The 24,766-nt window shown below is 51.6% G+C and overlaps 2 protein-coding genes across 2 annotated transcripts in view; one reads left to right on the forward strand and one right to left on the reverse strand.

Moving 5' to 3' along the window:
* Gnaz (G protein subunit alpha z) overlaps positions 1 to 3,051 on the reverse strand; it is a 50,307-nt gene extending 47,256 nt beyond the window's left edge. Inside the window, exon 1 of the mRNA XM_032888499.1 lies at positions 2,773 to 3,051. The gene's annotated coding sequence lies outside the window, so the exon portion shown is untranslated. The remainder of the gene's footprint in view (positions 1 to 2,772) is intronic.
* The window catches only part of Rsph14 (radial spoke head 14 homolog), a 74,178-nt gene extending 62,021 nt beyond the window's left edge, over positions 1 to 12,157 (forward strand). The window contains exons 4-6 of the mRNA XM_032888501.1: positions 8,226 to 8,451; positions 10,153 to 10,289; positions 11,916 to 12,157. Coding sequence (XP_032744392.1) covers positions 8,226 to 8,451; positions 10,153 to 10,289; positions 11,916 to 12,157 — 605 coding nt within the window. The remainder of the gene's footprint in view (positions 1 to 8,225; positions 8,452 to 10,152; positions 10,290 to 11,915) is intronic.
* The last annotated feature ends 12,609 nt before the right edge of the window (positions 12,158 to 24,766 follow it).

Raw genomic sequence — 24,766 nt, forward strand, 5'->3', positions numbered from 1 at the left:
TCCTTGTTCCTTTAAGTCAAGAGCAGGAGTCAGAGGCTGCCCCAGGCTTGCATGGCCCCAGGTTTCCTTCCTGGGGGCTTTGGGAGAGCAAGGGGCTATCTGCTTCCTGCAGAGTTTCCATGAGTAAGACGTAGTCAGCAGCAGCAGCTAGCTCACCTCTGCAGCCATCCAGTGTTTGCGTCTTGTGAGGTTTTTGTGGGGTGGCAAAAGCATGCTCAGGCCTTGCCTCCAGGGGAGGAAGCAAGTGCACACACACACACACACACACACACACACACACACACACGGACACACACTCACTCTTGGGCGTGCGCGCGCGCTCAGACTAGCTAGACAGAGGATACACTCTTGACCACTTGCAAGAAGAGACTTTCTCAGCAGCTTCTCTGCAGGGGCCTCTTGGTAGTGGTGTCTGTGTTTAGCCACCCAGATATGCTGGACACACCACAGGATCTCTTCAGGTATAGACCAAGACACTTTTTTCTTTTAATCCCCAGGGACTAAAAGGCCACTCTTCCGAGAGAGAAGGAATTCATTCTCTATGCTTCAGACCCCGAGTTCCACATCAGGTCCCTGGAGAGGGCCAGGCAAGGAACACAGACCATGTCCCTCGTGAGGGCAGGTGGGCTGTGTTCTTGCTGGGGCCCGCCGAGCCTCAGCCAATATCCTGTGTGTGTGTGTGTGTGTGTGTGTGTGTGTGTGTGTATCTATCTTTGACCGCGGGCACACTACCAGCATGAGTAAGAACCAGGCCCTTCTGAGAGAAACCAAAAACCATCTCTGGAAGGAAGGGAGCAGCCAGAGCTAGGGCAGAAGGTGACATCGGCCTTCTAAGGGGGAAGAACTATGTCTATTCACAGCCTGTCTCATAAAAGAAAAGCATCTGTTAGAAGGGCACACAGGAAGAGTTTTACAGCAAATGCCAGCATCTCTTCATGTATCGAGAAGGCAAATGGAAGGGGTACTATTTTATCCAAGCGTGGGACGGCCCTCTGTAGCTTCCTGAGCCCCTCAATAGTCCCTCTTACCAGAGTCATTTTTTTTTTCAAAGCTCCCCAAACTCCAGACTCACCAGCTAAATACTGTCTCCTTCAAAGCACGTGACTTCATCTTGGCTAAGCAAGGGTCTGGGGTGGGTTGGTTACCTAGGGTCCTGGCTCTACCAGGGACAAGGTGCCTCGCAAGGGCAGTGCCAGGTGGCCAGGAGCCCTCTCTAGTCTTTGAAGTTGTTTCTCTAACATAACTCAGCTTCAGGGGTCACAGAACCATTCCCTTTTATAGACACAGAGGCTGTGGTCTCCACCGAGACAGCCCAACAAACATGGTCAGACAGCCACGGTGCCTCTGTCCACTTCCCTTCCTGTGCTTTTCTGGCCTTTCACCCACCCCTCCCTCATCCATGCCCTGACTCCTCCCTCAATATCCCTCCCCTGCTTCTTCCCAACCCAGCTGCCCAAGTTCCTGAGCCTCCATGCTCTCCCTCTACCCACTTTGCCCATTCTGACCGTACCCGTGTCCTTCAAGCTCCAGTTCAAATGTCACATTGCCCATAGGCAGGTCTGACCTGAGCCTGGGGTATCTCCCTCCCAGGCCCCTCCCAAGTCCCCCTGCACCGCACCAAAGGCCTGGTTATCAGAGCACAGCCCTATTTCCCCCATAGGAAGGTGAATCAGTCCTGGGAGGCCTGACCCAGTCCACTCCCACTCTTCCACCTCGGCATCAGGCCCTAGGGGAGCCAGTACTCAGTAAATGTTTGCTTAATTGAATCTGGCCAAGCAGCTTCCTCTAGACAGGGGCCAGGTTAGCAGAACTGGATGGTTCCTAGCGCAGGGAAGCCACTCGGGCAGCAGAAAAGAGTGTCAAGGCTCAGGGTCTTGCACCAATCGCCTCCCCAGACAGGGCGACATCGGTTACCAGGCTGGTCCCTCCACCCTGAGACTCACACTCCAGGGAGCCCTGGTCTCACTTGGCATTGCTTTCCCATCCTCCTCCTCTGTAACAGGATCCCCAATTCTCGGCCTAGGCAGATTCCTGCCATCCTCATCCAGACAGGCTCAGCACCTCCCTAAAGGCAGAGCCCCCATAGATCCACCGCAGGATCCCGAGCCAGAGGCCCTCACACCCCTCCCCAAACACCCCACCGCCTTTTAAGGGAAAAAAATATTGAGCCAGGAACACATTACAATCGCAGCAGGTCGATACTCATCTCTAGCTCCAAATGCCTCCAAGGAACCTGCTTGCTCCCTTGCAAGAGCGATGACCGAGAACAGCGAGCTGTTGTACCGGGCCTCAGGGCCCTCTCTTCCCTTTTTACCCAAGGCCAAGCTCCTGACACCTGCGGCTGCCTGTACCCATGGACCCCCGGAGAGAGACCCCCGCCTGGCGTCGCTGCCGCAGGTCGCCTGCCTGGACTCCGCACCCGCAGCTGCTCAGGGCGTGCAGTGGTCCCACATCATCCTCGGTACCCCCTGCCCAATCTCGTCAGGCGGCAGCCAACCCTTCCAAGGGTTACTGGGCCACCGCTCCTCCCTCCCTTAGGCACCTGTCTGGGCCGTGGCCACCCCTTGCCCACCTCGCAGACAACCCCACCCTCGCGGCTCTCCCACCCGGCGGGGCATCCCTGCCTCTGCACCCCTATCCCTATAGATCTCTGGTCCCCAGCACAAAGGCCCCAGGCCCCGACCCGGGTGGGGGTGGGGTGCGCCCCAGCCGCGCCCCCAGCCCGGGGTTCAGCTGTGCGCGCCGGGGCCGCTGGTGCGCTCACTCACTCACCTCCCGGGCGCGGCTTCGTGCGTCGGTCGAGCTGCACCCGGCGGGGCGGGGCCGCGAGCGTAGGGCTGTGGCGCTCTGGTTCTGCACGAAGCGGGTGCCGGCGGCCGCGCGAGGACGTGACCGGTCCGCGGGTGGCACACACGCTCCGCCGCCCCGGCTCCCTCCTCCGCCCTCCCGCGCCGCCTGCAAGCGGGTCCACCCGCCCCGCACCGCGCCGCCGCCAGCAGGGGGCGGAGTCGCGAGCGCAGTCCGTTGCCAGGCCAACCGCGGGCGGGGTCTGCCGCTGGTCTGCCCCGCACCTCGCTCTGCCGCCCGACCACTAGCTCCGGCTCGTTTTCCATTGGCCGATAACAGCCGACGGACGTGCGAGTAATCCAATAACGACAGACAGGGGCGGGGCGCGGCTGTGCGCGCGCCGCCTTACCGCACGCGCTGCTGGCTCCAGCGACCGTGGCACTGCACTGCGCCGATCCACACCGAAGCTACTTCTAGCATCTTGGGAAACCCACCCTGAGAGCAGTGTAGCCCTGGTTCCTTGCACCCTGGTTGCCCTGCCCTACCTCAAGTAGGGTTCGAATTCAGCCCTGGCAACCAATTCCATACCCGGTCTCTTTGCAATGCGCTGTCGCCCTGGCTTCTTTGGATCGTGTCAATAATCCTTTAGGGCGCGAGAAAACCCTAATTGGTTAAGCCGGCGAGATTTCGCAGCGAATGGTTCGCTTTCCTTTTTAGCATGTAGGGGTACTTCTGGGAGTCGACCCCCGCAACAGAGAGCAGCAGAAGGGACCCAGATCACTGAAGCCCTTGGAGATCACTGGAGACTCCCCAGGAGACATCAGCTCCTTGACAAACGAGCCTCTCATCAGGAGGAGCCCGTGTGTGGGTCTTGGCTGGTTGCACCTTACTCCAGCACAAGAAAGACTCAGCCCAGGGGCCACTACAGTAGTGTTTCTCTGTCTTCTCCGTTCTTGTAACTGTAAGCATGTTATATGTCTTAGAGCCAGGATGACCCATGACCATGTGCTCGCCAGTTGGCTGCTTCAGAGGCAGGACTACATCCCACCGTTTTCCTCTGTTGGGAAGTGGGGACCGTTGTGTTGCATACCCCAAGGAGACAGGCCACCTGTGAAAGTGCTGGGATGGGACAGGTACTGGATATGGGTACTACCGAGGCCAACCTAGACACCTGTCATGCTATGGTGCTCCCTACAAGTGACCAATGAGGACCGAAGGAATTTTGCTAATGGCTGAAGAACATGTCTACCAACGTATCTGGCTGTGTGCAGCCAGTCTGTCTCTGGGACCTGGCTGACAGTCAGTTTCCTAATCTGTCAAAGAGTGTGCTATCGACTCCTCAGAGGGTTAATGTATGTAGGAAATACACCTTAGTAAGTGATTAAGGCTGAGCCGGGCAGTTTCCTCAGCAGGCTCAGGGGTCAGAGTTCAGCTCTTTGCAGAGGGTAAAGCCAATATAGGAATTACGTTTTACAATTGAATTTACAATGGAGTTTACAATATTCCAGGTGAGGGTGCAGAGGCTAGACCCTCGACGGTCTAGCAGGTCCGGTTGCTGTCTGCTGGACCTGACACTAGAAACTACACCACGAAGTGAGGGGATTTTTGTCTCCTATGGTCTTTTACTGGTGGCCTCTGCATCTTGCATACTTCTAGAATATAGCTCTCATCCTTTCAGAATACTCTGGAAGGGTGAAGTGGGAGAGGGTGGGTGGGTAGGAGAGCACCCTCCTAGAGGCGATGGAGGAGGGGGCTGGGGACAGCAATTGAAATGTAAATAAATAAAATAATGAAAAAAGAGGATTCTGGGAGCTATAATGTGGGGCCAGGATGTAAACATCAGCGTGATCATCCATCCTTGTAGCTATGTAGCCAAAGCAATCCAATGGGGCTTTGGAGGCACATGGAATGGTCACTGGGCGAGCTTTTTGAAGAAAAAAAAAATACTTTGGCTGAGCAAGGGCCAGGTGTCAGAGAGAAGTGAGTTCCATGGTGGGCCTAAAGGAATGTGAGGTCTAGGAAAGGCCAACTTGTTCACACTGGCACCTATCAGACCTGCAAGGCTACTAGTCACGGCTAGCTAATGGCCTTTGAGGAAGACTGGGGAGGTTGGCTTAAGAACCAGCAGGGAAATTTAAGATTAGCTTCTCACATCCAGAGAAGGCAGGTGGCGAGTATTGTATTATTTGAGAGAGGCGCAAACTGGCTCACAGACCACTCGAGCTGTGTTACTGGGAATAATCAGATAACAAAAACCTCGAATAGCCCACCTAGAGAAAAATAAGAACAAGCCAAAAACTCAGTCTGCAAGGACTAGTGCTGGGTAGAGCCTGTGACAGGGGAAGAATCACAGGGACACCTATTCCCTATTGACTTGAACCTAGCTGGCTCTTGCTAGCCTCCCGGCTTCTCCAGTGTGGGCAGAGGGCGTCCAGCTTCTCTCTGAGGCTTCAGGTATCCAGGGCTTATCCTTTAGGGATGGCGCCTATCCTGGCTGGCTCCTTTCTGTGCTCTGCCTATCCCCACCCCCAACACTCACTGATTTTCAGGCTGTGGCAGTAGGGTGGGTCTCTGTACTATGTTTCCCTGGGGTCCATGTACCCATCCCCCCACTTTAACAAGCCGACTGTACCTGGACTAGTTTTAAATAGCCAGCAGGCCTCTGGTCTTTTTGGCTGAAAAGCAACAATGTAAATGAACAGAAAAGACACACCCGGCATAAACTTTATTGTTAAACTGCCCCTCTGTTTCAAAATGAATCTTGGTCTTGCTACTTAGTATATTTTGGAGCAGTAGCCGGAGACAGATGCCTGGGAAACAAATTCTGAGCTGCCCAGGCTTTGCCCTCGGCTGGCAAATCCTTGGGCGTTTGACCTTCCTCTCTGGGCCTCAGTTTCTTACCAAGGAAGGGGGCTGGAGAGAGGCAAGGAGTTTGCCTCAAAAATGATAACTTTTCCAGTCTCGCCTCACTTTGTCCTTCCCCTAGCCTGTGTCTATCTCAACTCAAGACAGAAGTCTCAGGAAGCAGGGACATCAGGCCCTGGGGTTTCCCTGGGACGCTTAGTCCCAGGTGCAAGTTAGGCCAGAATCAAGGGGGGGTGCATAGCTTCAACTGGCGGTTAACACTGAGGCCCATTTCTGTACTTTGGATACCAGGCTCAGAGATTAAGTGATACGTTCAAAGTCACACAGCTGGGAAAAGATACATTTAGACGTCAAACGGAAGCTTTGGGAGTCTGGGTGGGAAATAAGAAAGCAAGCAAGCAAGCAACCAACCAACCAGCAAAACCCAGCTCACTCCCAGAAAGGAGCAGGGGAAGCGGCCTCCAGGAGCTGTCCTGAGATCCTTCAGCAAGAATGGGTAGAACCAGTTACTAAGGCCGGCACCCCAGGGAGAAGCTGGAGACTAGGAGTCTTTGGTCATCCAGGAACACCGAGGAGCAGTGACTGCTGCTAAGATCCCTGCCCTGCCCCTCCACCCCATCGCCACAGTCACCTGCCCTCTGATATCCTCAGGGACCTCGGAAGGAAAGCCGGGGCGATGCCCTCAAAGAGGAAATTCCCCGGTGCTAATTGGCACTGAGAGACCTTTAGGCTAATTAACCTGTTCATTTGCCTCTCTAGAGTAAATTAGAGGGTTTAGCCGAAGAGGCCGAAAGCTGCTGGTGGCCACCTCCTCAGGGGCAATGGGAGGCTTTGTAATGGGCATAGTGGGCTGCTGGAGAGGCCTGGCAGAGGGGCTGGTTGCCAGGCAGCAAGCAGTCACAGGTGGCCCTCGTGCTGCAGGGAAGAGAGCCCCCCCCGTTCCGTTTCATTGCTGTGAATTGGGAAGGGCGTCCTGATTGCCTGGGACTTTGGGGGCGCCGTCTGTGCCCCATTCTAGGTTCTCCAAAAGGAGAGAAGTAGGTCCTGTTTAATGGGGTGTCCCCTGTCACTGTGCTTCTAGCACCCATACCCTATGATTTGGTTATAAAACACACACACACACACACACACACACACACACACACACACACACACACACACAGGTTCACGGACTGAATTCTCGGTCCCCAGATAGTGACACCGTCTTAGGGAGGTTGTGGAACCTTTAGGAGGTGCAGCCTGGCCAGAGGAAGTGCATCACCTGGGGGTATATCCTAAAGTTTATAGCCTGCCCCCGTCTCCAGTACTGTCCAATGTGTGCATCCTCTTCTGCAGAAACGTGAGCTATGAAGCCACCCATTGTCATACCTCCCCTACCCTGATGGCCTATTCCTTCACAGCTCATGTCCCTCATTAGGTGTGTAGTCACGGCAGTAAAAGCTGTACCATCCTGTACGAGAAGCCGGTACAGCCCTGCTTCCTGCATAGCTGGCGGTATTTCCAACCCCCACTGGCCAGAGGCTTGGAGATTCCTGTCATTTTCGGATGGGGATGCAGATCTCTTGCGGGCAGGAGATACTGTTTTACACACCCCACTGTTTCTATCTCAGGCTCTATTTTGGCTCCAGCAGCTTTGGCATAGTTGAGATGTGAAAGGACACCTGACGCTTCCCCATCGAGCTGGAGGAAATGTGGTTAATTTCCTCCTCTGAGGGCGGTTCAAAGAAAGACCCTGCCGTTAACTGCACCTTTGTGCCTACCAGATATGCTTTGTGCCGGGGGCGGGGGGTACAGAGCGATTGCTCAAGACATACCTGCCACATACCCAAAGCATGACGGAATACTTGAGAAAAATCAAGGTCATGGGAGGAAGATTTATTTCGACTCACGGTCTCCTAGGCTTCAGTCCGTGTTCACTTCAGAGCAACAACACCATGGTAGCAGCTGTGGTGGAGCAGAGGTGCCTACCTTATGGGCAAGTTGGGGAGATAGAGAAAGGGGAGAGGGGGAGAGAGGGAAAGAGGGAGAACGAGGGACAGAGGGAGGGGGAGAAGCGCTGGTTGAGAATAAGACACAGTTTTCAAAGGCACAGCCTTAGCGTCCTGCTTCTAGTTGACCCTACTTCCTAATAGCTTGTTCAGCTATGAACCCGTCAAAGATCAGACCATTAAAGAGGCTAATAAATAGATGAGATAAACACCATTGTGAGCCAGCCAGCTTTCACATGAAGCTTGTGGTGGGGATTGAGTCTTTAGACCACATGACCCTTAAGGGAGAGTTTACGTCGGATCCACAATGGTATGGAAGACAGAGGGTCTCTCTAGGCCTGGATCTGCAGTGAGTTGCAGCTTCTCGGACCGCTAAGCCCCCATCTAAAGTCGATGCCCTGGGCACAGGTAGCCAAAGGCTTCTCTGTTTTCGGTCACTTCTCAGGCCTCACTTTCTCAGGACTAACTCTAGACATACTCCATCTGCGATCTCTGGCCTATCCCTCAATTCAGTCCCCTGTCCCAGACAGTGCAGGGGTGGACGGGAGGAGAGGACCCTCGCCAATGCCTCTTCCTGTCGTGCAGGTGCCCAGGGTATCGTCACGGGTGGCTTGATCCCCTTTCTGGTACGGAAGCTGCAGAAGGAAGAGTTTCACATCCAGGAGATCATCCTGGACACCCTGGCACTGTGCTTGCAGGAGGATGCCACCGAGGCTCTAAACAGCCAAGCCGTGCCTTGTTTGAAGGAGAAGCTCTTCAGCGGAAATCCCCAAATCCGCAGTAAAGCCGCTCGGGCACTCATTGCCATCAGGTGAGGTCTGCTTTGTGTTGCCTGAGGGGCCACCTCCTCCAGTTTCTGCCGAGGGTCGGAGAAGTGTAATGCATGGTGTCTGGCCTGAGATTGTCCTATATCCCTGGAAACTCTCTCCCACTCCCATCCCAGACAATCCTAGCCAATCACCCACCTCTCCGTGAGGAAGACAAACAGATGAAACTCCAGCAATAATAATGACAGTCGGTGGTCATTAAGTCTGCAAACACGTGCAGGCGTCACCAATAAAGCCAACGGGTTGACAATTGCCAAGGAAGGGGACATCTGCCTTTAGAGGTGAGAAAATGGCAGCCTGGGACCTAGTCACTTGCTTGACCTCACATAGAATCACAGTCTAAACCCTGGCCTGAAGACTGAGGAAACTCAGAACACCCCACTAATTGGTCCTAGGTCCCAGGGGATCCCTTTGCCTGTGCCCATATCCCCTCCGTGTGAGGGGGAAGGAAGGCCTTGCTATCCTTTAGGTCCTAGCTTTCCCTCTATCTGGTATTTCTGGTGGGCCTGACCCAGTGCCTGGGATGCTAGTTCTGAATGCTTTTCTTTATATACATTCCCAGGCCCACCTGTAACTAGTAGGTCTTTGACAGAGATCCCCATCCAGTGAAGCTCTGATGACAAAAATTTATCAGAGTGGAGCTTCTGCCCGGCTCCCCTCAGCCCAGGTCCCGTACCACCCCCCTTACCATTTTGTGTCACCCACACAGTGGGTTTGTTCTGCTCAACAATGTAGATGAAGGGCTACATGACATGCCCCCAAAGCCTCTCATCCTGAGGCAGCTAAACCCATCTCTTTCCTCAGTGTCTGGACTACTACTGGCCTTGAGTCATTGAGTCAATAAACTCAGGGCAGCCCTGTAGGTAGACCTAGGACTCCGTGTCCTTGATAAGTGGCCTCAAGGTAGAGACCAAATGGCCTAGAAAGCCAATAGCATCACAGTCTCACAGAGAAGTGACTGCCAAAACTGTTTCCTAAACAGTGTTCCCATAAAATACCTATGTGTTCGAAGTGTTAAAAGTTCCACAAAACGAGACCCCGTGGGCAGTGAAGCCAGGAAACGGAGAGCAAACAGTTCAGCTGAAGTCTGTTGGTTGGGCTGTTTGTGCAGTGTGACATTACCATGTGAGGAGAATCTCCTGGCGGGGAAACCCTTCTCTTTTGGGGCGGGGTGATAATGCCAGCCCACACGTGGTTGAGAACCTCTTGGGCAGTTCACCTCTCTCATTTACAGGACTTTATGCAAGGCTGGAATGGAGACACTAGCTCCTTAATGCCCTTCCTCAGCACTGGGTTACACCCTGCTGTGTGGAGCAGCTCAGTTCTTCCCTGGTTGGGGAATGGAGGGGGAATCTGACTCAAGTAACATCCCTGTGGGTCACACCCTTGTGGGTCTTTCTCTTCTGCATGTTGAAGCAAGATGAACATGTCTTCACTTATGAGCATGGTTTAGAATGAAGCTCATTTCCCTCTGGGCCTCTTTATCTCTTTCCAGAGATACTCCATCTTTTTCCCTTTCCACAGCAAGACACTCTCATACTGGTGATCTTCAGTGCCTTGGCCATAGCCAGTTCCAGCATGGCTAGGCCAGGACTATCAATAAGAGTCCCATTACAGGTCCTACCTCAGTGTGCGTCCCGGGACATTCCTCCGCCTTATCTCCTTTTGTCCTCTCTCCGACCCAGCATCCCATTGGAGGGCAAGAGGCAGGTGTGGCAGAACGAAGTCATTCCCATCCTGGTGGACCTGTTGTCCGACACCGACGAAGAGGTTAAGGCTAACGCTGCTGGAGCTCTGATGCACGCAACGGTGACCACCGAAGGTCAGGCCAGGGTGCCCTGTGGGTTTCTGAAGCTGGGTGGGTGGGTGCAGGCAGAAGGGACGAGTGAGCTCCCCTAGCTTGCCTGTAGCCACAGTGAGCCTTCCAAACGTGTCCGTCTCCTGTCAAGGGCCAAGTAGTGACCCCTCAGGACTCAAGGCTCCGTCAAAATCCACTTTTGATTGATCATCAAAATCCTTTTGAGGTTTGGTCTAAATTCCAGTCCTCGCTCATTTTCCTGGACACAGCGGGCTGCCATCAACTTCTCACAAGCCACTCACATTAGGTCCTTTGTCCCTCAACATCAAGCCATTTCTTTGGCCTCAGGTCTCTGATGAAGCAGGATTCTGAGATCGATTAGTTTGGTGTCTATGATTCTGTTATTCATGGGTCTGAGTGGATCCTGGAACCCTTGACCCTAGGTGTTTCTTTCTTTAAAAAGAAAATTTTTTTAGGTGTCTCTGTGTGTGTGTGTGTGTGTGTGTGTGTGTGTGTGTGTGTGTGTGTGTGTGTTATGTGGTTACATGGTGCTGGGAACAGAACTTTAAGTCCTTTACAAGAGCAACACCATACTCTTACCACTCCAATACTTCTCTCCGTTCTTACTTTTATGCATTTCTTGATCGTAACTACTTATATCAAGTTGTGGGAAGAGCATATAAGAACGCAGAAGTATCACCCCCTGAATCCACCCCCATGCCAAGATTCCCAGTCAGGCAGACTTCAAGGCTAAGCCACCCAACCACCGGCTGAGGGAAGAGACTAGCAATCTCTACACCTGACCGACGAGGTGTGGCATTCTCCTCATAAATTCTGAAAGCCATCTGACATTCTTGAAGGGTTCACCCTCCGTGCTTTCTGTTTTCCTCTCCATTTCCCGAAGACTCTGTGGGTCTTGACTTTATAAGCAGTAGGTTTCAGAGTTTCCCAAAGGCAGAGAGCCTCCCAGAAGCTCCCCTACAGGACCTCAGTAGTAGAATTTGACATACATAGGAGGAGAACTTGTGGTTTTCTCAGAGTCTGCAGTCCCTGTCTGTCATTTATCCTCACGGAGGGAATTCTGACTGTGTGTGGAGCAGGGTACCTCGTGTGTCCCCCAAACTTATGTGTGAGGACTTGGAATGGCTAGAGACAAAGAGACCAGGACCTATGGTTCTGTCATCGATTTCCAGATGGGTCTCTGAGTCCCTATCCTGTGTCAGATCCTGAGCCGTATGGTGGAGCATAGAAGTCTTGGTCTTAGGTGTCTACAGTTGTCAGGAGAGGTAGAATAGGATGGGTGAGCTAGCATTCCGGGCATAGAGGAGGCGCCCAGCCTCCTCTGAGGGCATCATACCATATGTGTGCAAGGTGCAGAGTAATTGCTTAAGACATATCTGCCGCATAAACATGTGATTTTTTTTCTTTTCTTTTAAAAATACTGTATACGTTGTCTTACGAAGGCCGATGGCAGGATAGGAGACTGAATAGGTAGAGGAAGAAAGAGATGCTCAGTGGAAGAGTGTAGCAAAAATGGGGCAGGGAGTGGCTACAGTTGGCATTGCTCCTAAGACATCCCCGGCAGGAGGACAGTAGGAGACAGCCCATTTAGTGCAGACGTGTTGGGAACCCAGTGTCTGTGGTCCGCAGGAAAATACGCAGCCCTGGATGCTAATGCCATCGATCCACTCCTGGAGTTGCTTTGCTCCATGCCCACGACCAAGGTGTGTCTGAACGCCACAAAAGCCCTCACCATGCTGGCTGAAGCCCCCGAGGGCCGTAAGTTACTGCTGCCCCGTGTGCCCAACTTCCGTTACCTCCTGACGCATAAAATCGAGGCCATACGGCGAGCAGCCGAAGTCGCCATCAAAGTGATTGAGTGGAAGCCGTGACTTCCGTTTCGGCCAGACCCGCTAGGCTAACTCTGTCCCTGAATAAACGAGTTGACTCTCTTCATGCTTGGTTTCCAATGCTACCTCGTGTTCCTAGAGCAATATCACAGGCTTCTCCCGCCAAAGAAGAGACACAGACCCAGAAGGACCTGGTTCTGGGAAGCATACATCCGTCCCCCAATGAACCTTCCAGGGAGATGGGTGGGAGTTGGATTGGGGGTTGGAGGGTACACAGCTGGACCAGGCACTGGGCACCAGGCACTGAATACGGCTTTGCCGAACACTTTTATCTATGGTTTTCCCGGTAGGGGAGGCCGAGGTGCAGAGATCAGCTGGGAAAGTGGTCGGGCCTATCGGTTAATCGATGTTCATCTAGTTCCGCCTGAATGGGCCAGTTATGGATGCCCTGGTTTATTAGAGGACACGCGTGCCCAGCCTCTGTTGGGGGAGCACAGGAATAGAGTGGGACCTCAAAGCAGAACCTCTGCTCCGGGACTAAGCCCTTGACTTGTCACCAGGAACCGGTTAAAGCTCCTACCTCACCAGTGGGAACTCATTTTTGAGAGGGCATCTCATTGGAAAAGCGGGCTGCATAAAAGAAAACTATTCTCCTTCAGGAAAGCTGGGCCTCTAGGACCCCCATTACCTTGTGTTCAGATCCTTTCTCAATCTGAGCAAGCTGACTCTGCTCCCACCATGATGTCCAGTCAAGGTCAGCAGCACCCTTCCCTCAGGACCTCCAGCGTTTGATCTTTCCTTTGGAAGCCTCTCTGGTAACATGACCCCACGTGCTGGTGTCGATGCTGACCATTTTCCCCACACCATCCAACCCACTTGGCTGTGGGCCCCTCTCTCCCCCAATGCCCTTCAAGTTGGGTGTGACTTCTGTTTTCTCCCCCCCCCCCAACAGTGTCTCTAATCCCAGTCTGTTTTAAGTGCCTGTCCCTTATGTCCAATAGAAAAACCTACCCCTGAATGTCTCTAGGCAACCGTGAACACCAGTCCTTCAGAAAAAAACGCTTCAAAACATAGAGGAGGGAGGAACATTTTCCAGCCCCTTCCGTAACAAGGCTTGCAACCCTCGTCCCTACATCTCAAAGAAAGCACAAGGAAACTGCGGACCAAGACGTCTCCTGAACAGAGACGGGAAGCCGGAGCAGACAATTAGCGTGAAACAAATATGGTGACACGGTAAAAGTATCACGATATCAGGGAGGGAGACAAGAAAACAGTCAACGTACAACAATCAGAAAAATTAGTCCCCAAAATCCAATCCCCGTTTATTGTTAAGAGCAAACAAACCCCAAGCAAGAAAACAAACCAAGCAACAATGACAAACTGTGAGGTATCTAGAAATAGAGAAAAGCTTCCTCTTAGTACACAATGAAGAATACCTGTAAACACACAGGAGCTGGAATCATATTAATGCCCTTGCTTACTCCTCGAAATAAGGAATGAGACAAGGACCTCTGCTTCTGCCGCTTTGGTTTAGCATTGTCCTGGGGGGTTGTAGCCAGGGCTTGCAGGCAAGAAAAGAAATGTGGGGCATCCAGATTTTTTTTTTTCCTAAACGAGCAAATAGTTTCTATCCATTCAATTATACCATCAATGTAAGAAAAAACATTTTAAGACTATTAGAACTAAGAATTCATTGTCGTGGTGGCACACATAGACAATTAATTGTATTTCTGTACGCTGGCAGCGTTCCATAGGAAAATGGAACTAAGACACCGTGACTTGGGCTGGAGAGATGGCTCAGCGGTTAAGAGCACTGACTGCTCTTCCAGAGGTCCTGAGTTCAATTCCCAGCAACCACATGGTGGTTCACAACCATCTGGAATGGGATCTGATGCCCTCTTTGTGTGTGTTTGAAGTCAGTGACTGTGTACCTACATACATGAAATAAATGAATAAACCTTAAAAGAAAGACATTTCGACTTACAGTAGCATCAAAGAATAAAATAAGAAAGATACTTATGTGCGGGCCAGTGCTTCTTTGATACAAGCTACAGTCATCTGTGAAGAGGGAGTGGCAAGTGAGAGAACGCCTTCACCAGAGTGACCCATGGGAAGGCCTGTCGGGCATTATTTTTATTGATTGATTGATTGATTGATTGATTGATTGATTTGGGAGGATCCAGCTTACTGGGAGGAATTCCACCCGAGCCTGGTGGTCCGGGATGACATAAGAAAGCCGCTACGTAAACCATGAGTTTACCAAGAGTGCAAGCAGCACTCTTCTAAGACCTCTGGTTCCCTTCCTGCCCACAGGTTCCTGCTCTGGGTTCATGCCGATTCTTCCGGGGGGGGGTGGAGATTACAAGCTGCAATTGCAAATCAACCCCTACCTCCCCAAGATGGTGTTTTTATCATAGCAATAGAAACCCTAACACTAAACCTAGCAAAGGAGACGCAAGACCTAGGCACCGAAAATCAAGTGTTGCTAAAAGACGTGACAGATAGAAAGATAGTCCGTGTTTGTATGTAGGTCAGCAACCTGATGCTGTCTGGCAGTAACACAGTCATGCAGACTTATGCTAAGTGTTGGAGACAGAGACCATGCTTCCCCCAGGCCTGTTCTTTCTCCACTGCAGGCTAGAATGGGCACCATGTTTCACCTGTACTCTCATGCTAGGCAATCTCCTGGACCCTCTGTGATTTGTTTCTGTGGTTTTTTTTTTTTTTTTATTGATTGTCAACAAGGTCCAGAACCAACTAGGAGGAATCCTCCTAGCACACCTAGAGTCGATTAGCCTCTGCGCATGCCTGTGAAAGGGCTCATCTTGATTGGTTAATTGAGTTGGACAACCCCCCCCCCAAAAAAAAAGTACTATTCCCCAAGCTTGGATCCTGGGCTGAATAAAACATAGAAATCTGGCTGAGCGTGATTCACTCCGCTTCTTGGTCATGGGTGCAAGGTGACCAGGTACACAAGTTACTTTCCCCATGGCTTCCAGGCTGTGATGGACGGTAGCTTTGAATTACAAGCCAAAAATGAACTCTCTCCGAAGTTAGGTATTTCATCTCAGCAACAAGGAAGGTAACCAAGGCCCACTCCCTCCAAAGTTCTTCTCTTTCCCCTTGTCCAAGTCTCCCAGAGGGTGTCCCCACCTCCCTTTCATCTTCCCCGGCAGCGTCCTGGAGATAGGACCTTATCATTTCCCCAGTCTAACTCCAGAGGACTGAGAATTCCCAAGCCCACACTGCTTTCTGGTTGGGTTTCACAGTCTCTGCCTCCCGTTGTCCTTGTTTGGACACCCTCAAAGACGCCGTGCACTCTGCCTCAAGCCTTCTCTTGTCAACAAAGTGACTCTTCCTCCCAGGACTCTGATTAGGGTGGGACACCGGGCTGGGCATTCCTATGGTGTGCAGGATTCCTAGTGGGTAAACCCTTGGACTTCTGCCTACTCAGGACGACTTGGTTCCTTCGCTGGAGCCTCAGTGTTTCTCCCCGTGATGTGCAGTTAGGCAGGCCCTCCGCAAAGTGTTCTACATCTTCAGATGTACTCACGGAGGGCATGAAACCAGCATATAGAATGACAGCCCCGGTCACTCTTGTCTTCTCTGTCCATAGGCTATGTACTGGCTGGTTTTGTGTGTCCAAACTTGACACAAACTGGAGTTATCACAGAGAAAGGAATCTGCAGGGTGGCGGGCTGTGAAAGGTACCCCAATTCCTGGTAGAGACAGGGAGAATCCCCAGAGACCCTATAAGGTACGGCAGGTGCATTTCCAGTCTCCCAGGAGATCAAGGCCTCGATAGCTGCAGACCCCCACAGACCCCTGTAGAGAGGTTTGAGACAGACCAATCATGTGGAGGAATGCCCCAAGCCCCTCCTCCACAGGTGAAGACATGACCAAAGGTCACATAGGCTCAAGACATCAGACGTAGACGCAGGACCACGCCCCCAAATATGTAGATGAGGTCTTCCCAAGCTCTTAGGCTAAACCAAGAGGAGGTCCTGCTGTCAGACACTGACCCATCCAGAAAAATGTATTTAAGAATTGTGTTCATGATTAAAGGTGTGCAGGAATTATTCCATTGTCTGAGAGCTTCTGTCATAAGAGCTATAACACCTCCACATGGGGAAGAGATCTGCTCTCCCGAAATCGCCACCCGAAACTCCCCTGCATCCGCTAGTCAGTCTCCTGCTGGCTCAGCCCAACCCCAGCAACTGAAGGGGCAACTTCAGAAAGGAGAAGGACCAGCAGCTGAGTCTCCCTGCCTGAATTCTCTTCCCCTCACCTGAACCCACCACACCTAGCCGGGCCAGAGATCTCCGTGGAGACTTCTCCCCTCGCCCCCCACGGAAACCCCCACCACCATTGTGCCAGAGCTCCACAGGAATCTCCCTTGAGGAAATGCCTCCATGAGACCCAGCTGTAAGGATCCCAGTCAGTGATCAAGGGTGGGAGGGCTCAGCCCATTGTAGGTGGGGCCGTCCCTGGGCTGGTGGTCCTGGGTTCTATAAGAGAGCAAGCTGAGCAAGCCAGGGGAAGCAGCATCCCTCCATGGCCTCTGCACCAGCTCCTGCCTCCAAATTCCTGCCCTGTCTGAGTTCCTGTCCCGACTTCCTTTGGAAGTGTAAGCTGAATAAACCCTTTCCTCCCCAACGTGCTTCTTGGTCATTGATGTTTTGTGAAGGAATACAAACCCTGACTAAGACAGGCTATAAGCCTCCCCTCCTTGTCCCCTGCCATTCCTACAAACTCTGTTCATAGTTATTTCTTTGGACACCAGCACAGCAGTGGTTCTGCAGTAAAAACTCAAAACCGTCAGATGAAGAATTGAGGAAAGAATGAGGGACTGGCTGTTTGAGTGTGTTTTTGAGAGTGTGATTTTCACCATGTTGGGTGGGTTTCCCCCAAGACACTTACGGGTACTTGGAACATTGTTTTTGTTTGTTTGTTTTTGTTTTGTTTTACTATGGCATTTATTTTGGTCTAAGAAAGAAGCAGCTAGAGACAGCCCATGAAGGACTATACTTGGTCACCAGCTTAACACCAGCCTGGGAAGAGTTCACAGGGAGAGAGTTGTTCTTTCTACCTGCCCTCCAGAAATCAGCGCAGGAGATACTCGTCAGTGATGAATAGTGGGGACGGCCCACTCAACTGTAGCCCCAGTCCAACCTCTTGCTCAGGCAGGAGCTGGAATTTCCACCCAGGTGACAGCTGTTGCCTCTGCTCTGATGGTCATCGGCACTGGGCCCGGCACCTGGGAGCCCCTGGCAGGGGTGGAGTCATCTTTGACAGGAGGACGACCTTCCAAGGATGACAACAGAGCAGCAGAGGGTGGGTATAGGAAAAGAAAAAAAAAATCCCAATAGTCTGGTAAACACAAGCAAAAAAAAAAGTGCCAAACCCATCAGGGATTTTTTTTTTTTTTTTTTTTACAAAGCCAAAATTAAATTTAAAGCGAGAGTCGTTGCTTATGAAGTAGAGCCATTTGGAGGAGATGACTCATCCCGGAGAGGAACAGATGTTCTCATTTGCATAGTCCCCCTAATCGTGAATGGACTTTGCTCTGTCCCCTGTGCACTCACGGCCCGCAGCTGGTGGCGCTTGCAGGATACCAGGGGAGTGTTTTCATTAGCGTGGTCCTTGGCCTTACATTGATGGGGGACCTTGGAAAATACTCGTCATCCTCATCACAATGAGGGAATCTGGGAAAGGCAGCAGTCTTCCCTGTCCCCAGCTCCTCACTCCAACTAGGCTGTGCCAACAACTGTCAACACAAACAGGATCCTTCAGGCAGTGACCGCTCTCCAGTGCGACACACCCTCTATGTCTTTCCTGTCCTAGCTCACTTCCACCCTTCGGACTTGACTGGGGCTGGGACCTCTGCACCTCTCTCCGAGTTCTCTTTAGCCACCTCAGTCCTCTCAGTGGCCACCTGCTGCTACACTCCCTCCCTGCGGGGGAGGGGACATCAGCAACATCTACCTCTTCTAAGGTTCCATCGATAAACCCGGGCACCGATCCGCCGAGTTGGAACCGATGAGTTCGTTGGGCTTTACCGAGCTTAGCTGAGAGCTTACTTCCAGCGATGTGGCTATTTGTCTTGGGGTTTCTATCTCACTGACAGAACACGACGAGAAAAAGCAACTTGGGGAGGAAAGGGTTTATTTCTGTTTTCAGATTGTGGTCCAGAAAGTCATGGCAGGAAGTCGATGCAGGATCCCGGATGTAGGAAATGAAGCAGCGACCATGGAGGGGTGCTGCTTACTAAATTCTTATCCAGAACCAGCTACCCAGGAGAAGCACTGCCCGCCATGAGCCGGGACCAACCATACCGATCATTAATTCTAGCTCAGTGTCCTTTCTTCCAAGAGGCTGTACTTGTAAAGCCTTTACCACCAGGCATGAGGACTTCTCCACGGCCGGATAGATGGCGCACCCTCCAGTCTCTCCTGGCCCATACACTCCAGCTCTCCTCCAAGGACCACATGTAGTTAGGGCAGCAGTGTTGTACACAACAGGTCATAGAGAGCAGATGGACACTCGGGTGAGGGTCCTGGGACATAGCCAGAGAGCTCGTGGCAAGGGGCACACAACCGGACTCCTGAAGACGGCGATTGCTTAGCTAGTAGAATGGCCATTCACAACAACTTGGGGACAGTTGTGTGTCTAGGCCACAGAACAGGAGCTAGGACGTTCAGAGGCTGGTCTGTAGGTCTCTCTCAACATAACTAAAAGCGGAACATATGAGGTTGGGGTGGGGCACACAAGCCTTGACCCAGAAGGGAGGGACTGAGAAAGAAGCCCATCTCCATAGGGCGCAGTAGTGATGTCCCACAGACTCACCCCCTAACGGGGAAACAGCGCATGACTGAGGGTGAATGTGGGACAACAGGATTGGCCAATTGGTGGTTGGAGGCGGGGCAAAGCTCTCAGCTGTGCTCCCGTCCCTCCAACTGGACACACCGTGGGGGCACAGCTTGCCTCTGTTTTGTTGTTGTTTGCCTTCTCGCTCTACCGAAGTTTATTACAGCGTCCCAGCAGAGAACTGCATTTCCTTTGCCACACCTCCCTCTGCAGCTCCCCGGTCGTCTCTGCTTGGATACCGGATGTTGCCGTGTGACCGATAAGAGCCTGTGTTCTTCCTTGGTGATGACTCTGCCCTTCTCTTGGTAGATATTTCAGATGGGCATCGTTGTGCCTCCTAGCCACGATGAGATATTAGCCTGTGTGTTCTTGCCACGATGCTGCAGTGTCCTGAGCCTCTCTCTATAGGACTTGGGCATGTGTGGCTGCTCCTCTGGGTGCGCCCTCTCAGGACACAGGAAAAGACATTGTTCTCTTTAGTAACTTCTAGGCTGTGTCTTCTCCAGGAAGCCCCGGTCCTCTGCTTGACCAGTAGGGATAACTGCAGACACCAGGGCTCCAGAGGACCATCCTACGGCTAATCAGACGGGAAGCCTAGTGACTTCGGAAGGCTGCCGTTCTTTCACTGGGACTCCTAACTGGAGCTGCACATCACCCCAGTGTCTGTTTGCGCTGATGGTCCTGGCTGACCTCTCAGAACCTGTGCTGTCCGGATCAGCACCATGCTAAGTTCTATCCCACTGCTCTGGGCCCAGCCACTGCCTAGAATGTGACCTCTTGGGAATAGGGCCCTGCTGGATGACAGCTCCATTTTAGTCAGAGCTGGATCCCAACAGTTGTGCTGTGACCTCTGATGTCTCCCGAGCCCATGTCTCCTGCCTCTCCCTGCAGCTGAGGCTGGAGAGGACTCAGTGGAGCTATCAGCCAGAGACAGAGTGGCTTCCATTTCAAGGTGGAGGAGAGCCGTAGCCAGTGACATAGTTATTTCATGTTGTGGCTGAACGTTCTGATCGCCAGCCATGCTGAGGCTTCTGTCCTTAAACGCCCACGGAATTACTCTATCACGCAGTGTCCAGGAGTAAGCGACATTAGAGCTAGTACGAAAAAGCCATCCGCTGATTCAACCACAGCCCAAAGGCACAGCTATTACACCTGAGAGTTAATGTTGTATGATTTTTGGCTGTCTCTAGGGCTGAGTGCCCATTTCGGGGATAGTGTTCTTTACAGAGCTCTCGTTGGTTACCCGAATGCTAAGAGCTTCAGGGTCCCCAGCTCCAAAACTCAGATAGTAATGATACCTATTCTGTACCATTTTGGCAGTGCTGGCACACTGTGGGCACAGAGGGGTCCAGCTTTGCCCACTCAGAGGAGAAGATCCGATGGTGGAGGATGCCGTGTCTCTTGTCCTCAGGAGAGGTGATTCACTCCACAGAAATCTGCAGCAGGGGAAATCTTGAAAGAGGTCTTGAGAAGGTGCCCCCCCCTCCAGGCCTCTTTAGACCTAGGATTTATAGTGGGAGGGACCTATATCTCAGATGCTAACAGGAAGCACTGAGACCCAAAGCAAGTTGGTGAGGCAAGGGTTTGGTTTTTTTTTTTTTTTTTTTTTTTTTTTTTTTTTTTGGTTCTTTTTTTTTTTTTGGAGCTGGGAACTGAACTCAGGGGCCTTGCTGGCAAGCGCCTACCACTGAGCTAAATCTCCAACCCTGAGGCAAGGGTTTATTTGACTCTCACTTCCCACATCGTCATAGTCTGTCACTGAGGGAAGTCAGGGCGGGAACCCAAGCAGGACAGGAACGTGGAGGTGTGAACTCGTACAGAGGCCGTAGAGAAATGCTTGCTCCTCATGGCTCGCTCAGCCTGCTTCTTTTAGAACGGAGGTGGATGAGCCCAGGGACGGCCCCACCCACAACGAGCTGGGCCCTCCCACATCAATCACTAAGGCTCCCCACCTGCTTACAGCCCATTCTTACAGACGGTATTTTCTCTGCCACGGCTCCTTGCGCTCCAACGACTCTAGCCCTTGTCAAGTTGACATACAACTTGCCAGCACAAGGCCACAGGATTCTACCTCCTTCTATAGTTTCTCTCCTCCTTCCCTCTCCCCAACTATGCCCCAGGCTCAAGTGTAATCTCGTTAGAGCCTTTATCCTGTGTTTGCGTCAGGGCCAGGGCCGGTGAGAGGCTCAGGTCACTGGCCCCCATGACCTTAGATGCTTCTTTTCTGACCCCTCCTACTAAGACAGACTCTCTGGTCGTCTGGCCTCCCCAGGCCTCAGCTTCTCTCAGGGACACACCGCTGCTTTTCAGTTGGACTGAGAGTTGGTTTTGGAGACTTGCTTTGAGGTACTCTGTTAGGTGTAATTTTTCACGACCCTCTGTCTGCCCATTTGTCCCTGTTCTCTGTTGCAGAGGGCTCTCTCCCACCTTCTGTGGAAAGTCTGACTGGGGGGGGGGTCCTGCATCGCCCACTCCCAACTCCCACTCCCAAGCACACATCACCAGTTTGCTCTGTTGGGGCCACAGTGTATCTTCATAAGGCTAAATGTGATAGCTGAATCTCGGGTCTTGTCTTAGCTAGGGTTTTACTGCTGGGAGCAGACACCATGACCAAGGCAACTCTCATAAGGACAACATTTAATTGGGACTGGCTTGCAGGTTCAGAGGTTCAGTCCATTATCGTCAAGGCAGGAACATGGCAGCGTCCAGGCAGGCATGATGCAGGAGGAGCTGAGAGTTCTATATCTTCATCTGAAGACAGAAGACTGATTTCTAGGCAGCTAGGAGAGGGTCTCAAAGCCCACCCCAACTTCGACCAATAAGACCACACCCACCCCAACAAGGCCACACCCACACGACAAGGCCACACCTACACGACAAGGCCACACCCACCCAACAAGCCACTCCCATCCCAACAAGGCCACACCCACCCCAACAAGCCACTCCCATCCCAACAAGGCCACACCCACCGAACAAGGCCACACCCACCCCAACAAGGTCATACCTCCTAATAGTTCCACTCCCTGGGGCAAACATTCAAACTACCGTAGGTCTCAACCTTCTTCCCCCAGCAGTGTTTGCCTGCGTGGATCACCTGACCTGAAATATTTCTAAAATACCACACGCTTGTGCCTTTCCTGTTCTATTGCTGGTGCCTCCTTATCACCTGGCTGTTCCGTGTTTTGGTCTGACCTCCCCGTGCCCTACTTGCTTCGAAAAAAACCAGCTATCCTCTACCACATCCCTCCCTGGATGTTTATGTCCTCACAGCTTCTTGTGTGCTAAAACTGCCCCGGGAAACATCATGGAGACATGAAAACAAGCTGCCATGTGGAAGAGTGTTTCTGAGGGTGAGGATGGTAGGGAAACCGACTGCCCAGGCCACGTGTCGCCTGAGAGAATTCTACACAGCGCTGCTTCCCAGGGGTTGTGACTATTCCATTTTACCCAACTGTGCTGGGAGGGTGGGAATCCCACTTAATTTCTGGGCTCACAGCAGCCATCTTCCCTCTGCTGCTATGTAAACTCCAGAGGAAGCCCAGGAGCTGGGGCATGGAGAGAACGGGGCGCCAAGGGACCCTGTCACGATCTGTTTAGCACCATGGCTCGCAGATGGAACCGTACTCACTGTATGACATTTTAAAATGAAAGTTTATTTTTGTTGGTTTTCCCTTTCCTTGTCATCTCCACCATTTCTTTACTCTCTTGTGTCCGTTCATCTCCACAATCCTCCCTTTGCCTTCCGGGTCACTTCCGGGTCACATGAACAAAACTGCTGCTCATCCTTCCCCATTTCTTTATGCGCGCCCTCCCCATGGTCTGTGTGCACATGCGCGCGCGCACACACACTAAGCTCTGCCCCTGAGAACATGCAGTGTTTGTCTGAGTGTGGGTTATCTAGCTTAATAGAATACTTTTCAGATCCATCTATTCTCTTGCAAATCTCGTTTTTATTTCGCACTAAATGAATCCCACCGTGTGTATAGACTGCATCTTCATTCTCCACCTGCCTATCTGTTGGTGGACATCTAGGCTGACTCCACCTCCTTGCTGTTACAAATAAGGCATCGGTAAACAAGGATGCACAGGTGTCTCTAGATAGGGACATGGAGCAGAACATAGAGCCCCTTGGGTCTACGCTCCGGAGTTGGTATAGCTGGATCGTATGGTAGTTCTATTTTTTTTTTTTCCTTTTCTTTTTTTCGGAGCTGGGGACCGAACCCAGGGCCTTGCGTTTGCTAGGCAAGTGCTCTACCACTGAGCTGAATCCCCAACCGGTAGTTCTATTTTTAAAGTAAAACATTTCGTTTATCATCGTTGGTTTTATCCTTGCGTGTGTGTGTGTGCGCGCGCGCACATACAACGGTGTGCACACGGAGGTCAGAAGGCAGCATTCAAGAGTTTGGTTCTCCCGTTCCACCTGGTCAAAGCAGGTGTTTCTGCCAGTCTACGCACTACCCCAGGCTAGCCGGACAGCTTCTGAGCAGTTCCCCTGCCTCTGCCTCCCATCTTGCTCTAAGAGTGCGGGGACTACAGAAGCTACTGCTGTATTCAGCTTTTTGTGGGTACCAGCAATTGAGCTCAGGTCACCGTGCTTGTGTGGGAAGTGCATTTACAACACCGAGCCATCTCACTGGCTCCATTATTAATTTTTAAGAGCCTGCTATGCTCTTAAACGGCCGAGCTAGTTTACACCCTGGGCCAGCATGGGATGAATGTTCCTCTCCCCACACATCCTTGCCGGCGCCTCTGTTGTCATCTAGTGTCTTGATAACGGCGTTCTGAATGGGTGAGGTGGAATTTCAAAGTAGTTTAATTTGCATTTTCTGGATAGCGACGTTGAACATTAAAGGGAAATTATTAGCAATTTTGCGCGTCTTCTTTGGAGAACTCTCTGTTCAGTTTCTTTGCTGATTGGTGCTTCTGATTCTTGGTGGTTTTGCACGGATTTATAAACTAGCCATCCCCCAACCCAACCCATCTTAGGTATAGTTAGCTGACAAAGACGTCTGCCCATTCCGTAGGCTAGCTCATCTCCCTGCTGATAGTGTATTTTTTTAATTTCCTGTGGTCTCGTTTGTTAACATTCTGTGTCCTGTGTTATCAGAGTTCCTGCCTGTATCTAGATCTTGTTTTTTTTTTTTTTTTGAGCTGGGGATGGAACCAGGGCCTTGCGCACTGCCAGGCAAGCGCTCTACCACTGAGCTAATTCCCCAAACCCCTGTATCTAGATCTTGAAGTATAGCCATGCAGTTTCAATGTTTCAGCTTTTGAATGGATGTCTTTGATCCATATTATCTATATATCAGCCTATAGATATAGATGTAGATTATAGCTATAGATCTATAGTTTTACCAGAAACATCTCTTGAACATCTGTGCAACACTGGTGGCTGTGACTGTGCGGCTTTATTTTGGAGTTTTCCATTCAGTTTGACTGGTCTACAGGTCTGTGTGCACGTCCATATCTGGCTGTCTTTGTCACCATGACTCTGTAGTGTAATTTGAGGTCAGGTATTGAAACACCACCAGGACAGTTCCTTCTGACTAGGATTGCTTTGGGTAGCTATGGTCTTTTGTGTTTCCATATGAATTTTTAGTTTATCCCCCCTCCCCCGTCCCGCCCCAGTTCTATGAAGAATGTCTGTAGGATTTTGACGGGATTTGCACTGAACTTGTAGCGTGCTTCTGTAACACAGCCATTTAACAATATTAATTTTGGTCAACTGTCTTAGGGTTTCTATTACTGTGAAGAGAGACCGTGACCACGGCAACTCTCACAAAG

The sequence above is a fragment of the Rattus rattus genome, chromosome 18 (assembly GCF_011064425.1).
Source record: "Rattus rattus isolate New Zealand chromosome 18, Rrattus_CSIRO_v1, whole genome shotgun sequence".
Classification (NCBI taxonomy): domain Eukaryota; kingdom Metazoa; phylum Chordata; class Mammalia; order Rodentia; family Muridae; genus Rattus; species Rattus rattus.